Raw genomic sequence first — 14432 nt, 5'->3', positions numbered from 1 at the left:
AGCTGAAGAGCTGAGGGACAGCGCCCAGGCCCAGAGTTCAAGCCCCACGACCGACAAAAAAAAAAAAAAAAAAGCCACAAGTGGAGCTATGGCTCAAATGGTAGTGTTAGGACAGGCTCTGAGTTCAATATCTAGGACCAGTACACTCAAAAAAAAAAAATCTAAGGCAGTTAAATACTTTGCTTTAAATCTCAGAACAGCCTGCTCCAAATGCCAGGGCTCCACAAACACTTGGAGGTCTGCCTGTGTCACCCAAAAACCTAACACCAGCAGTTTGAGAGGCAAACTCTAGCAGTGCCTATTCAAGTCCCAGGACAGGGACATACACACAGAAAAGGTGAATGAGATGTCCAGCTGATCTGAGATTACCTTTCCTACCCACCACACGGGGGGAACAGTGCTTCCCAAGAGAATGTCGCAGGAGAGTAGAGACTGGCGAGCACCCAATCTGTAGTCAGCCTGCAACTCTGGTTTTAGGGATTTAGGATGCTGGACGATAAATCTAGGATAAGCTAGGGTTTGAGGTTGCTCACCCAAATGATGCTGTCCTGAGATAGCTGAGTGACTAGATGTCATTTTCGTTGGGTCCTCCAGCTTTGCCAAGAGCACCTTCAACATTCCTTGCAAAGCTGTAACAGCCACTTGCACCAGAGGGCGCAACTAGTTCAGCCCAGCAGGAGGTCACAGAGGTAGTGTCACAAAGGGGCCAATAGCTGTTCAAGCTACCCCACCCCAGGTCTTCCTCACTTCAACATTTCCTTGTTCTCTTCATAAGATCCAGCTGGCTGAGGGAAATGCTGGAAAACTCAGCTCACAAGCCAGCCATTCCGGAAACCCCTTCTGCTCGTGGCCTGCAAACTTCTGACAGCAAATACAAAACTCTTCAATGTACCTATTTACTTACCTTTCTTCACTTTTACTGGTGCCTATCACCACTAACACTTATCACACTGGGAAGTTGAACAGCATAGATACAGGGATAAGGACTGTCATAGTTCACATTAATTTCAAGTTTATAGATTAAGAAACTATGGCAGGGGCTGGGAATGTGGCTTAGTGTAGAGTGCTTGCCTAGCATACATGAAGCCCCAGGTTTGATTCCTCAGCACCACATACACAGAAAAAGCCGGAAGTGGCCCTTGATTTGTGGTAGTGCTAGCCTTGAGCAAAAGAAGCTCACAGGTATTGATGGCTCCTGTCTGTCCTACTTAGGAGGCTGAGATCTGAGGATCACTGTTTGAAGCCAGCCTGGGTAGGAAAATCTGTGAAGACTCTTCAACAGACTACTCAGAAAAAGGGAGAAGAGGTGCTGTGGCTCAAGTGGAAGGACACTAGCCTTATGGGCTAATGCCCAGGCCCTGATTTCAAGCCCCAGGACTCACACCAAAGAAATAAAATGTGGGAAGTAACTCGTTTTTGAGCACGGGCCACTTTACCCTCTTGTTCACAAGCTGGAAGACTGCAGTAAGCCACTATGTCCCATGGAACCTCAGCCTTTTTATCCTCAAGATGGGATCTTTCATTCTGTTTTGTTTTGTCAGTTGTGGGGCCTGAATTCTGGGCCTGGGCGCTGTCCCTCAGCTCTTCAGCTCAAGGCTAGTGCTCTACCACTTGAGCCACAGGGCAACCTTCAGCTTTTTCTGTTTGTGGTGCTGAGGAATCGAACCCAGGGCCTCATGCATGCAAGGCAAGCACTCTACCACTGAGGTACCTTCCCAATCCAAGATGGGATCTTTGAGGCTACCTTCTGGCCCAGACATCATTATGTGAACAGCACCAAAGCTGTGTTACAAGTGGACATTTTCAGACTGGACGGTGCCTTAGGTACAATGGGGGCGGAGTGCTGGGCCCCAAAGTGAGCCACACAACCTGGGGGAAGAAGCCCAGACTCCCTTCTCACACACACACACACACAGAGCACAGACCTCATGCGGCCCCAAAGGGGCATGAAGAAACTTTAATTGGGGGAGGGAGGATCCACGAGACTCAGAAGAGAGATAGCGCGCGTGGGAGCAGAGGAGCCAGAGTGGGCTGGAGAGCCGCTGGGAGCTCTGGAGGGCTCACCTCTCCACCTCTAGCACAGGCACTGCACTGACAGACAAGGCGGGGCTGGCGCCTCACCAGCTGCAAGGCCCCAGCTCCTAGGCATGGCTGGTAATCATGGATTCAGCCCTTGTCCCCAACCAGTGCTGGGTGATCATCTTCAGGCAAAGCCCAGGAACTGGCAAAGGGTCCCTCTCCTGGGCCCAAGGAGGCTTCGGGATAAGAGAGCAAGGGAGAGAGACTGGAGTCTGAGGCCTCCCTCTCTCCCCACCTGGGGTGACACAGGGAGAAAAAAACAAGTCGCCTTCTGGCTCCAGGCCCGCCTAGACCCACAGCGACCAGTAAGGTACAATCACTGGGACCAGTCACAGCCATTGGAGGTGGAGATAGTTTAAAAAAAAAAAAGAGAGAGAGAGAGAGAAAAAGGTTAGGGTCTCCTACAAGCACAGAGTTTTAAGTTTCAGGACATTAAAAAAAAAAAAAATCTGTCCCAGCCCAGGGGACTAAACATCAGAAGCCAGCCTGACCAGGCACGTGTGGCCCGGGGAAAGGTCCACTGCTGCTTTCTTGCCCAGCTAGCAAGCACACCACCCCCTCCCGCATCTGTGCCCACCCAACCAGACTCCCCGCCGCCGCTGGTGCCGCCGCCGCCGCCACCGCTCCAGGATGTGACTCCAGGGCGCCTTCGCAGAACCACGCAGACACACACAGGGAGGCTGAGGGGGAGGCCGCGACATCCAGCCAGATGGTTTAAAACTGCAGAGAGAGCCAAGCAGCAGGGTGTGGCGGTTACTAGTGTGTCCTGGTAGGCCTGCGCTGAGAAGTGGGCTGACCTGAGAGCTCACAGCTGTGAGGGCTGGGCTGAGGCTCAATCTTAAATCCAGTTGAGACTTCAGTGGTAACCTATGTCATTGCAGAAAAACTAGGGGTTTGGCGCTTTCCCGCAGCTCCCCCGACACTGCCTTGTTTGCTGGGTCAAATCTGGTTTCTTTAAACATGGAGTTCATATCCAAGGGGCCTGAGGAATGAACTGGCCAAGAGGAGAGGAATCAGGATCTGGTGTTACCTATCAAGCTCTGGGGGGTTACGCCAAAAAGTCTTAGAAATGTTTTCTGCCTTCATCTCCCTATGGTGCCTAGAACAGTTTTGACGCTACAACAGAAGCTGGGAACCAATGGTTAAGGACTAAATGCAGCCCAAGACTACCTGGTCCACGCAGCAGTCAAAAATGCTGAATTATACCACCCTTCCATTACAGGGGAACCAAGGCTTCCTAGCACCCTGGCCTTCCACCAATCATAGAAGGCTTACCAAGTACCAGGCACTATGCTTTCATAGGAAATCACATGTACTACTCAGCTTCTCTGAGAGAATTATTAACATACCATCCTCCTTCTGGTGAACCTGCCAGGCACACAGCACAGCTTCCTGCATGCTAGCACAGTATAATTAGGCCCCAGGGAAGTGGGTGAATTCTGTATTTAGGAATCTGGGCTCCTCCTGGGCTGCATGTATATTGGTAGCAGTAAACACCAAACCTACCACCCAGGGAGCGCAGTCAACTCTGAGTGGAATGTTTCAACAAACCAAAGGTTGTTTTGGAAGAAGGAAAAAAAGAAAGTCATGTCCCAACTATCTGGACAAGAACAACTCTGCCGTCAGTCCTTCAATATAAACAATTCCTCCCTGAAAAGGACTGCAGTCTTCTGAGTAGACACATAAACAACTTAAGAGGGAACTGAAGCTGCAAGTCTTTGCAGTGATGGGAAGGAAATAAGTAAAAAAAAATCATGACTTAAGCCTAAGAAACAGACACTGAAAAAAAAAATTTAAGTCTGCTATAGGTGTGGAATTACATAATGATTATCTGGTCTACATTCCCACGATTCACAAATTACTTCACGAAGGACACCATGAACATTTCTTTTCTTTCTTTCTTTTTTTTTTTTTTGGGGGGGGGGGGGGGTTGTGGGGCTTCAATTAGCCTAGGAACTGTCCCTGAGCCTCTTTTTACTCAAAGCTAGTGCTCTACCACTTTGAACCACAGCTCCACTTCCAGTTTCCGGGTAGTTAATAGAAGATAAGAGTCTTATAGATGTTAACCCAGGCTGGCTTTGAACTGCGACCCTCAGATCTCAGCCTCCTGAGATTACAGGCATGAGGCACTTAAAATGTCATAGACATTTTAAGACACACAAATTAACAAGAGACAAATGACATCCAATATCCAGCGGCTTAAAGGTGGCCGGCCAGTTGTTCCCCAGAGGTCCTATGGACTCAGGAGATAAGAGCGCACAGCTCATCAGGGCACATGTGAAACTTGCCCTGTAGCTCAGGAGAGCTGGATGGGCGACTTAGATTCTCTTCCGTTTTTTTTTGTTGTTTTGTTTTGTTTAGTCGGTCGTGGGGCTTAAACTCTGAGCCTGGGCGCTGTCCCTCAGCTCTTCAGCTCAAGGCAAGCGCTCTACCACTTGAGCCACAGCACCACTTCCAGTTTTCTGGTGGTTTATTGGAGATAAGAGTTTCATGGACTTTCCTGCAGGGGCTGGCTTTGAACCACGATCCTCAGATCTTAGCTTCCTTAGTAGCTAGGATTACAGGGTGAGCCACCGGCACCCGGCTTTTTCTTGCTAGTCCTAGGGCTTGAACTCTGGGCCTGGGAGCTATCTCTGAGCTTCTTTGCTCAAGACTAGCACTCTATTACTTGACCCACAGCACCACTTCCAGGTTTTTTGAGTAATTTATGGGAGTTAAGAGTCTCACAGACCTTCCTGCCTAGGCTAGCTTCAAAACATGATCCTCAGATCTCAGCCTCCTGAGTAGCTAGGATTACAGACATGAGCCACTGGTGCCTGACTTACATTCTTGAGGAACTCCTCAGCCACAATGCGCGCACGGGCGTTGACTGACAGCTTCATCTCACTGATCTCCTTGTCAATCTCCTCCATGAAGTGGATCACAAAGTCCACCAACTTGTGTTTGTACATCTGCTCTGTGTGGAAGTTGGTGATGAGAAAACTGATGTCATAACCCTATGGAAGAAAGTGAGTAGGGAAAGAGAAGAAATGGGAATTACCACACAAGGACACGCAGCAGGCCTCATACATGCTCCCAGCTGGCTGTGACTTTCTCCCAAATAACATGTACTTCAGCCAGCAGCCCATTTGCTTTGGAGATGGGGGCAGACCTACGTGGGACCCAAGCAACTGAGTCAGGTTGAAGATTCTGTATATCAAACATCTCTGTGAGACTGATGTGGCCCAGAGGTAGGGGAGAATGGAAGGACTGGAATCTTGTTTAGAAGAATTCAATCAAATAAGAAACAGAGGTGAGGGCTAGAAATGCGGCTTGGTGGTAGAGCGCTTGCCTAGCACGCATGAAACCCTGGGTTCCATTCCTCAGTAACACATACACAGAAAAAGCCAGAAGTGGCGCTGTGGCTCAAGTGGTAGAGTGCTAGCCCTGAGCAAAGAAGAAGCTCAGAGGCAGTGCCCAGGCCCCGAGTTCAAGCCCCAGGAGGACTGGCCAAAAAAAAAAAGATGACCTGGCAAGAAATTTGCAGAAAGGAATTAAATACAAAGTCAAGAAAACTCCAATAGTAAGGGAAGGATTCCTAATTCATTGTACTGTTTTCGTTGTAAAACCTTAGGAAGATGTGCAATACATAAACTCAACTTTTCCCAAACTTGCAAGCTCTCTTGCCACCACTCCAGCTGAGATGAAGGCCAACTCAATTCAGGCAATGGATACCTTATGACTGAAGCAGCAGCAATACTGGTTCAAGAAATAATCTCACACAGTGAGACCAAAGGAGGATACTCTTAGGAGAGGAACACAAAAGCACAGTGCCTATGTGCATCTCATCATATAAGATATATCCGGCCCGGTGCTAGTGGCTCACACTTATAATCCTAGCTATTCAGGAGGCTGAGATATGAGGATCACGGTTCAAATCCAGCCTGGGCAGGAAAATACATGAGCTTCCTATCTCCAAAAAATTACTCAGGGGCTGGGAATTTGGCTCAGTGGTAGAGTGAGTGCCTTGCATGCATGAGGCCCTGGGTTCAATTCCCCAGCACCATATATAGGCAGAAAAAAGGCAGGAGGGGTGCTGTGGCTCAAGCGGTAGGGTGTTAGCCTTGAGCTGAAGAGCTGAGGGACAGCACCCAGGCCCAGAGTTCAGCCCCCATGACAAAAAAAAAAAAAAAAAAAATTACTCAGAAAAAGCTGGAAGTAGTGCTGTGGCTCAAGTGGTAGAATGCTAGCCTTAAGCATAGAGAGGCTCAGGCCAGAGCCTAGGCCCAGAGTTCATGCCCCACTATCAGCAAAAAAAAAAAAAAAAATCTTGTGGTGGGGATGGGAGGAAACAATTGGGAGTGGCACTGTGGCTCAAGTGGTATAATGCTTGCCTTGAGCAAAGAGAAGGTCAGGCCACAATAATGACAACGCACCTCATTAAGGTTAAAATGTGTTTGTGACTTTAAGTATCACTATCCCACAATACTGTGAAATTTATGTAATCACAAACTCAATATATATACACACTCAGACCCTGACTTCAAGCCCCAGGAGCAGGGGGAGGGGGATCTCAAGCTACTCAGGAGACTGAGGTCTGAGGATGGAAGATTGAAGCTAGACTCTTATCCCCAAATAACTGACAAAAAGCAGGAAGTAGAGCTATAGATCAAGTGGTACAGTGCTAGCCTCCTGAGTGAAAAGCTAAGGGACAGAGCCTAGGCGCTGAGTTCAAGTCCCAGCGATGACACAAAAAAAGAAAAAATATGCCAGGCCACTGAGTGACAGAATTCCAGGAATGAACATAAGGACTGTGCACAGGTGTTACCTCTACTGGTTTCCTTCGAAGGATGAAGAAGTTTTCTGCTCGCATCATCATAAAGCGCATGAACTTATGACATAAAATCTTCTCAATCTCATCAGCCTGGAGGGAAGAAAGAAGAAAACAAAGCTGACACTTCCATGGCTGCAGACCCCTTCCCCTCTCCTGGCTCATGGGACGAGGCAGGTCTGGTGTAGAAGTAATCCCTGCCTACACTGCAAATGGCTGCTAAGTGAAAATAGGTATTTTCCATCACCCCTAAGTTCATGGGCATTATTGCAGTCCCCCTCACCCATTCCTATTCTGCCACACTGTACTGAGGCTGCCGTTACCATGCTTATGTCCTGAGTGCAGAAAGTACACTACCTGGCTGTAGGCACAAGCTGAACATCAGACAACCCTGAACATTCTCCCTTCTTTTATTTTATTTTTTTTTTTGTCGGTCGTGGGGCTTGAACTCTGGGCGTAGGCGCTGTCCCTCAGCTCTTCAGCTCAAGGCGAGCGCTCTACCACTTGAGCTACAGCGCCACTTCCGGTTTTCTGGTGGATTATTAGAGATAAGAGTCTCACGGTCTCTCCTGCCCGGGCTGACTTTGAACCGCGATCCTCAGATCTCAGCCTCCTGAGTAGCTAGGATTACAGGCGTGAGCCACCAGCGCCCGGCTTCTTTTATTTTTTTTAAATTTATTTTATTTAGTTTTTTTTTTTGTCCTGGGCCTGAACTCTGGGCCTGGGTGCTGTTCCTCAGCTCTTCAGCTCAAGGCTAGCACTCTACCACTTGAGCCACAGCGCCACTTCTGGCTTTTTCTGCTTATGTGGTGCTGAGGAATCAAATCCAGGGCCTTATGCATGCGAGGCAAGCGCTCTACCACTGAGCCACCTTCCCAGCCCCTCTCCCTTCTTTTAAACTCTCAAATATTTCTTTCTTTTTTTTTTAATTTTTGGGTCCAGTTGTGGGGCCTGAACTCTGGGCTTCAGCTCAAGGCTAGCATTCTACCACTTGAGCCACAGCACCACTTCCGGCTTTTTTTTTCTTTTTGCTTATGTGGTGCTGGGGAATCGAACCCAGGGCCTCATGCATGCAAGGCAAGTGCTCTACCACTGAGCCACCTTACCAGCCCCTAAACTCTCAATATTTCTAAAACAATTATGCAGCAAGGAACTTGATGTCCTCCATACCTCCAGGTATCCCGCATAAAGGTGGGAAAGGGTGATACTAAAAAAAAAAAAAAAAAAAAAATCTACTCTATACTGACTTATGTAACTGTAACTCCTTTGTACATGATCACCTTTATAATAATAATTCAAAAAACCCCGAAAAAACAAAAACTCCCCTCTTAGGCCTCAGGATTGAAACTCTCTGGTAAACAGTATCTAGTCTGAATTTGGTAACACTGTTCTGTTCTTGTGTTTACTTTCCGCATCCTCCACTATTGTGGCAAGTGACAACTGTTTTTCCGCTTATGGTTTAAGCATTTCTTTTCAAGTTTAAGTAAAAGGAACTAAATTAGGGCTGGGAATGTGGTTTAGCAATAGAGTGCTTTCCTAACATGCATGAAGCTCTGGATTTTTTTTTTTTGGGGGGGGGAGAGGTCAGTCGTGGGGTTTGAACTCAGGCCTGGGCCCTGTCCCTGCACTCTTCAGCTCAAGGCGAGTGCTCTACCGCTTGAGCTACAGCGCCACTTTCGGTTTTCTACTGGATTTTTTTTTTTTTTTTGGAGATAAGAGTCTCATGGACTTTCCTGCCCAGGCTGGCTTTGAACCACGATCCTTAGATCTCAGCCTCCTGAGTAGCTAGGATTACAGGCGTGAGCCACCAGCACTTGGCGAAGTCATGGATTTTATTCCTCAGTATCACATAAACAGAAAAAGCCAGAAGTGGTGCTGTAGCTCAAGCAGTAGAATGCTAGCCTTTAGCAAAAGCAGCTCAGGGACAGTGCCCAGGCCCTGAGCTCAAACCCCAGGACTGGCAAAAAATAAAAACAAATAAACTACCAGGGTACTTGTGGCTCCTGCCTATAATCTAAGCTAATCAGGGGGCTGAGTTCTGGGGATCTCAGTTTGAAACCAGTTGGGGCAGTGTCCACAAGATACTTTATCTCCAATTACAAGCAAAAAAGCTGTATTGAAGGCATGGTTAAGTGGTACAGCACCAAATGTGAGCAAAGAAGCCAAGCAAGAGAGCAAGTCCCTGGGTTCAAGTTCCAATGCAGATTTTTTTCCCGGACTAAATTAAAATGCACGCGCACACACACACATGTGTAAAATCTTTATATATATTAAACTGGCTCCATGGCACTGTCTGTCCTCCCTGGTTTAGCGCAAGCTCTGAACTCCAGGCCTTCTTCAAGACAACTCACCTGTTTCACCGCGATGCTGACCCGAACAGAATTGATGGAGCCCTCAATGAGAACCTTTTCCTTCTCATTCCTGCTGATGGTAACAGGCTGTAATAGGAGCTCTTTGCTACTCCTGAAATCATAAAATAAGAGGCCTCTGAAATACCAATATGCCAGTCACAGCAACCCACAATATGCCCTGGAATCTCTATCTGAGACTGAAGAGTCTAAGAAACAGAAGGTTCCCAGCACAGGTCCTCCAATATGGAGGCTAGGAAGTGTTTTCTTCAGCAAAAATGCATACACTGTAGAGTAAGGGTGACAAGGTTTTGAAATCTGTCCACGTCTGTCACATTCCGTGGCATGTAACCCTTTTAGAACCTCATCCCCTTTTCTGTGAAGGGAATCCTTTCCACATGTGAGCATTGAGAGACATTAAAACGCACAGCCGGTGCTTATGGCTCATGCCTGTAATCCTAGCTACTGAGGAGACAGAAATCTGAGGTTCATGGTTCAAAGCCAGCCCAGGCAGGAAAGTCTGTAAGATTCCTTTTTTTTTTTTGTTAGTTGTGGGGCTTGAACTCAGGGTCTGGGTGCTGTCCCTGAAATGTTCTGCTTAAGGCAGTTGCTCTCTACCACTTAAAGCACACCTCCACTTCAAGCTTCTTTTTTTGTTAGTTACTTAGAGGTAAGAGTCTTACTGACTTTTCTGCCTGGGTTGGCTTCCATCTGTGGTCCTCAGATCTCAGCCTCCTGAACAGCTAGAATGATAGGCATGAGCTACCAGCGCCCAGCTGAATTCCCTTTTTAATTGGCCAGTGGCTTTGAGTCCATAGGAGATACTTTAGGAACAGCTTAATATACCTTTTCTTTTTTCTTTTTGGTCGTGGGGCTTGAACTCTGGGCTTGGACGCTGTCCCTGTGCTCTTCAGCTCAAGGCAAGCACTCTACCGCTTGAGCCACAGTGCCACTTCCCTTAATACATCTTTTATCACACAATCTTGCTGAAGGAACTCCTCCCATGTACCATGCCCCACCAACCCATAGCTCTACTTCCTTTACTTCAAATTGAAAACCATCTGGAGGCCAGAAAAAATGTCAACTGAAGTTGTGCTGACAATTCTAAGCTCATAGCACCCTTTACACAGGTCATCCCAGTGTGCAGCACCCCTCATCCCCCACGCTGACCTTTTACTTTCCTACCTGACTTCCACTTCCGGCTTGTTGTGTCTTTCCACAACCTGAGAGGAGAAATTCTCCAGGCAGAGGGCAGCCTGCAGTGTGGCCCGCACGGCACTCAGGTAGGGGCGGAGAGTGGCAGTCTGTTAGAACAAACCAGGAGGTGGAAAGGGTCAGAACCTGCCTCACCAAACCCACCAAACCCCTGGCTCCCAAGTGAACACAAAAGCCTACATCTTCAAGTTACCTTTCAGTCTACTCTCAAGTGGCAGTTCTCAACAGGAAACACGGATACTTGACAATGTGTCAAACACACGTCTGACTGTCATAACCAGGTAAAGATGTGCTTAGAGATGGAGTGGATAGAGGTCAGACATGCTGCTAAACATCCTACCATGCACAAGAATTATCCAGCCTTAAATGTCAAAGGTGCTGAGGCTGAGTAAGTGACTATATATATAGGCACGCAGTTGACTGTCCACCATCTACTATGCTAAACGTGTATGCAAGTCTACCGCTTGCCACGGAGTGAGCGAGCTGGAAATTCAAAGATTGTCCATGCAGAAATAGCTCACCTGTGTAGAGGATAAAAAAGGAGGGAGGAAGTGTTTAAAAATTAGAAGTAATCTATATCAAATGAAGAAGAAACTGGTTTTGACTGGTAACAAGACCAGGATGATTTCAGGAGACAAAGTAGAATGAGAATCTTCTCAGCGGAAGGGAGCAGCTTCAAGTATGCTGGTCACTCAGTCAAGTTCTTTCTCACCTTAGGACTTGATACAGGCTGAACTGTCTGCAGGCTTCCCTCTCTGTTTGCTTAAGTCATCTGTAGTTTAGCTTATTAGGGAAGGCTTCTTCCTGTCTCAGAAGTCTTTTTTAGCCAGGTGCCGGTGGCTCACGCCTATAATCCTAGCATAATCCTAGCTACTCAGGAGGCTGAGATCTGAGGATCACAGTTCAAAGCCAGCCTGGGCAGGAAAGTCCGTGAGACTCTGAGACACTTATCTCCAATAAAACCACTAGAAAACCGGAAGTGGCACTGTGGCTCAAGTGGTAAAGTGCTCGCTTTGAACTGAAGAGCACAGGGACAGCGCCCAAGCCCAGTGTTCAAGTCCCACAACCGACCAAAAAAAAAAAAAAAAAAGTTGACTTTTCCCCTCATTGCATTTATTATAATTTACAGTGACACATCCTTTGCTTCATCTGTAAAGTTGGTTCCTCACTAGATGCTAAGGCTCATGGTCTATAGACCACATCTACTTTATTCATGAGGCCTATTTTATTCAGTTACATACTTCACAGCTAGCTTAATATCTAACTTACTGTTACTAAATGTTCTATAGAAATGAACACATGAATTCACTAACTTAATACTCTAACAAAAGGATATTATGAGTTCCATAGAGAGAGTAATGAGAGTACAAGGTTTATGTACCTGAAAAGCATTTAAATTGTATAGATGAGGCTATAATGGCAAGCTGAATAAGATTATTATTTCAAATGCCAGGCTACTGAGTTAGCTTCTTTTTTCCTAAGATAAGAACCCTGGGGGCTTTCTGAAGAGGAAGTTGTGTGACTGTGGCTGCACAGTGGCTCTCTGAAGAATGGATTGGAAAGGGAAGTGAGACACACATATGTATATATGTATACTTATAAACTTTTTTTTTTTTACAAGAAGTGTTGCTGGGCACTAGTGGCTCACGCCTGTAATCCTCGCTACTCAGAAGGTTGAGATCTGAGGATCACAGTTCAAAGCCAGCCCAGGCAGGAGAAAGTCCATGAGAATCTCCAATTAACCACCAGGAAACTGGAAGTGGTGCTGTGGCTCAAGTAATAGAGCGATAGCCTTGAGCTAAAGAGCTGAGGGACAGCGCCTAGGCCCAAAGTTCAAGCCCCATGACTGGGGGGGAAAAAGTGTCAATGCAGGCAGGGGTAGTGAAGAGGACATTCAGTCAGAGGGGGCTGGATTGACATCTGATGCAGAAGAAAATTTTTTAAAAAGATCCCAATGAACGGTGGTGCACTCCTATGGCTCAGAAGCAGCATGCTTGCCTACCTTGTATGAAGCTCTAGATTTGACCCTTGGCAACACAGAACCCTTTTCTCTGTCAAGGGCCATTTACCTTGTTCTCAGCCACATAATTATCAGTATGGGCAGATGGCTGTGGGCAGTGGCCATCAAGAGGCAGCACAAGAGTTTATCCCAACATGCACCAAATGATTTCAAGGGTCTTATAAGGCCCTAGGGCTGGTTTAGGAATTGGCCTTCCTTGATCCATAATGTGGAAAAGACAAAATAATACAGGAAAAATTAGTGGTGGTTTGGGTTAGAGGGGTCCGAAGTAGATGGGTTACAGAGACCTGAGAAAACTTTATGGCGATGGATCCTGAGTCTAGTAGTTACATGGCTGTTTTTTGGTAACATTTATACACAATAGACCTAAAAGTGAGCTGGGCACCAGTGGCTCATGCCTGCCATCCTAGTTACGCAGGAGACTGAAATAGAGGATTGCAGTGGGAAGCCAGCCCGAGGAAGAAAAAGTCTTATCTCCTATCAGCCAGCAAAAGTCCGGAAGTGGAACTGTGACTCAATTAGTAGCCTTGGGCAAAAGAGCTAAGAGGAGACAGGCCCTGAGTTCAAGTCCAAGTAGTAGCACAAACAAAACAAAACAAAACAAACTACCCTGCAGGTGGCCGACACTTGCCCTTTCAAGCATAAAAGACAACAGGCTCACGAAATAGCTCAACCAACGTACAAGTTTTAAAACTGTACGGGCACGTCCTCAACCGGATCAAAAGAAGGAAGGAAATGCCGGGTTTCGAACTGAGGTGTGAAGCTGAGGACAGCGAGCACCAGGTGAACGATGTCTAGCTTTAGGCCGCCTCGGGACGGCCGCCGGCCCACCTGGCGGGAGCACTGAAAAGGTCGACGGGGGAGCTGTCGCCGGAACCCCGCGGCCGCCGCGGCCGGGCGGCCAGGGGCGGATCGCCAGAGAAGGCACCGGACGCGGGCCTGCCGGGCCGGGAAGGGCCGGCGCCGTCGAGTCAGCTCACACGGGGTCGCTCGCGGAGGCAGAAGCAAGGCTGGACACGCCGAGCCGAGGAGGACAGGCGGGCATTCGCCCCGGAAACCGTCGGGTGGCCGAGGGGGCAGGGGGTGTGCTCGGCGCGGCGCTATTCTGGGGGGGCGAGCGGAGGTGGTCTCACAGCAGGCCCCGAGGCACGGCCGGAGCCCGGGGAGCCCCACTTGCGACTTGCACCGCTTCGGGAGTATTTCAGGCGCGCGGCGGAGCCGGGCCGGCGGCCGAGGGCCTGCTCCGGCCGGCGGCCGTCCGCGCCCCGCCCTCCGGCCCCCACCCGCCCCGAGCCCCCACACGGCCACGGGCCTCCGAAGCAAGCGACGGCGCCCCGCAACCCACAACCCCGAGGCTGAACGGAAGGGGGTGCGGGGTCCCCACAGCGGGCCCCGGCGCTCTCACCATCGCGGGCGCTGGCTGGGCCGGAAAGCGGAAGTACGGAAGTCGCCAGCCCCACGGCGTCTGACCTTTTGCGAGCAGCGCAGCCGCAGTCTCCGCCCCGACTTCCGGGCGATACCATCTCTGGTCCAAACGGGGGGGGGGCGAGCCCACGAGCCCCGGGCTCCTTAGGACTTCTGGACGCCAGGGCCCTTCTGGTATGTTTCCAGCCCTGCATTAGTGCGCCACGTTATGGCTTTCCCGGTACCCACGTATCTAGCTCTGGCTTGCGCCTTCCACTATTTCTAGCTTCCGCCTCCGCCTCCCCCAGTCACGCAATAGTCCAACCCGACCTCAAGTTGGGCACCAAATTAGGACAAGTCGAGGCCGCAGAGGCCTACGTTCCTTCCGGTGTGCACTCACGTCCTCTCTCCGGGCCCCGCCTGCCCGCCGCCCCGGGGGCTCGGCGCCGCCGCCCCCCACCCCGTCCCGGCGGTTCCTAGGGTTCGCCCAGGGCCTAGCGCCCTCGCCCCGCCGGGCCTGGCCGCACCCCGGGCCCCGCAGGCTCGTCGGGCTCCC

At 49.1% G+C, this 14432-nt stretch overlaps 1 protein-coding gene across 1 annotated transcript; it reads right to left on the bottom strand.

The window, feature by feature from the left end:
* Positions 1-1926: 1926 nt before the first annotated feature.
* Positions 1927-14066, bottom strand: Arpc4 (actin related protein 2/3 complex subunit 4). Its single transcript, XM_042679643.1, has 6 exons — positions 13878-14066; positions 10423-10541; positions 9241-9352; positions 6887-6982; positions 4905-5075; positions 1927-2799 (listed from the first exon to the last, which is right to left on the bottom strand). Exons 1-6 carry the CDS (start codon positions 13878-13880, stop codon positions 2794-2796), a joined length of 507 nt encoding a protein of 168 aa, XP_042535577.1. The 5' UTR covers positions 13881-14066; the 3' UTR covers positions 1927-2793.
* Between the last annotated feature and the right edge of the window lie 366 nt (positions 14067-14432).

Source organism: Dipodomys spectabilis, unplaced genomic scaffold (genome assembly GCF_019054845.1).
Source record: "Dipodomys spectabilis isolate Male_0828 unplaced genomic scaffold, ASM1905484v1 ptg000054l, whole genome shotgun sequence".
Lineage (NCBI taxonomy): Eukaryota > Metazoa > Chordata > Mammalia > Rodentia > Heteromyidae > Dipodomys > Dipodomys spectabilis.
The sequence above is the reverse complement of the archived record's forward strand: the minus strand, read 5'-3'. Positions and strand labels throughout refer to the sequence as shown.

What these genes read in the sequence shown, in the direction of transcription:
- Arpc4 (XM_042679643.1), bottom strand. An exon ending in TCAGCATCGCGGTGAAACAG is followed by an intron (nt 6,983 to 9,240) that starts GTGAGTTGTCTT and finishes TCTTCCCTCCAG; the next exon opens with GCTGATGAGATTGAGAAGAT. An exon ending in TTCGAAGGAAACCAGTAGAG is followed by an intron (nt 5,076 to 6,886) that starts GTAACACCTGTG and finishes TTTCTTCCATAG; the next exon opens with GGTTATGACATCAGTTTTCT.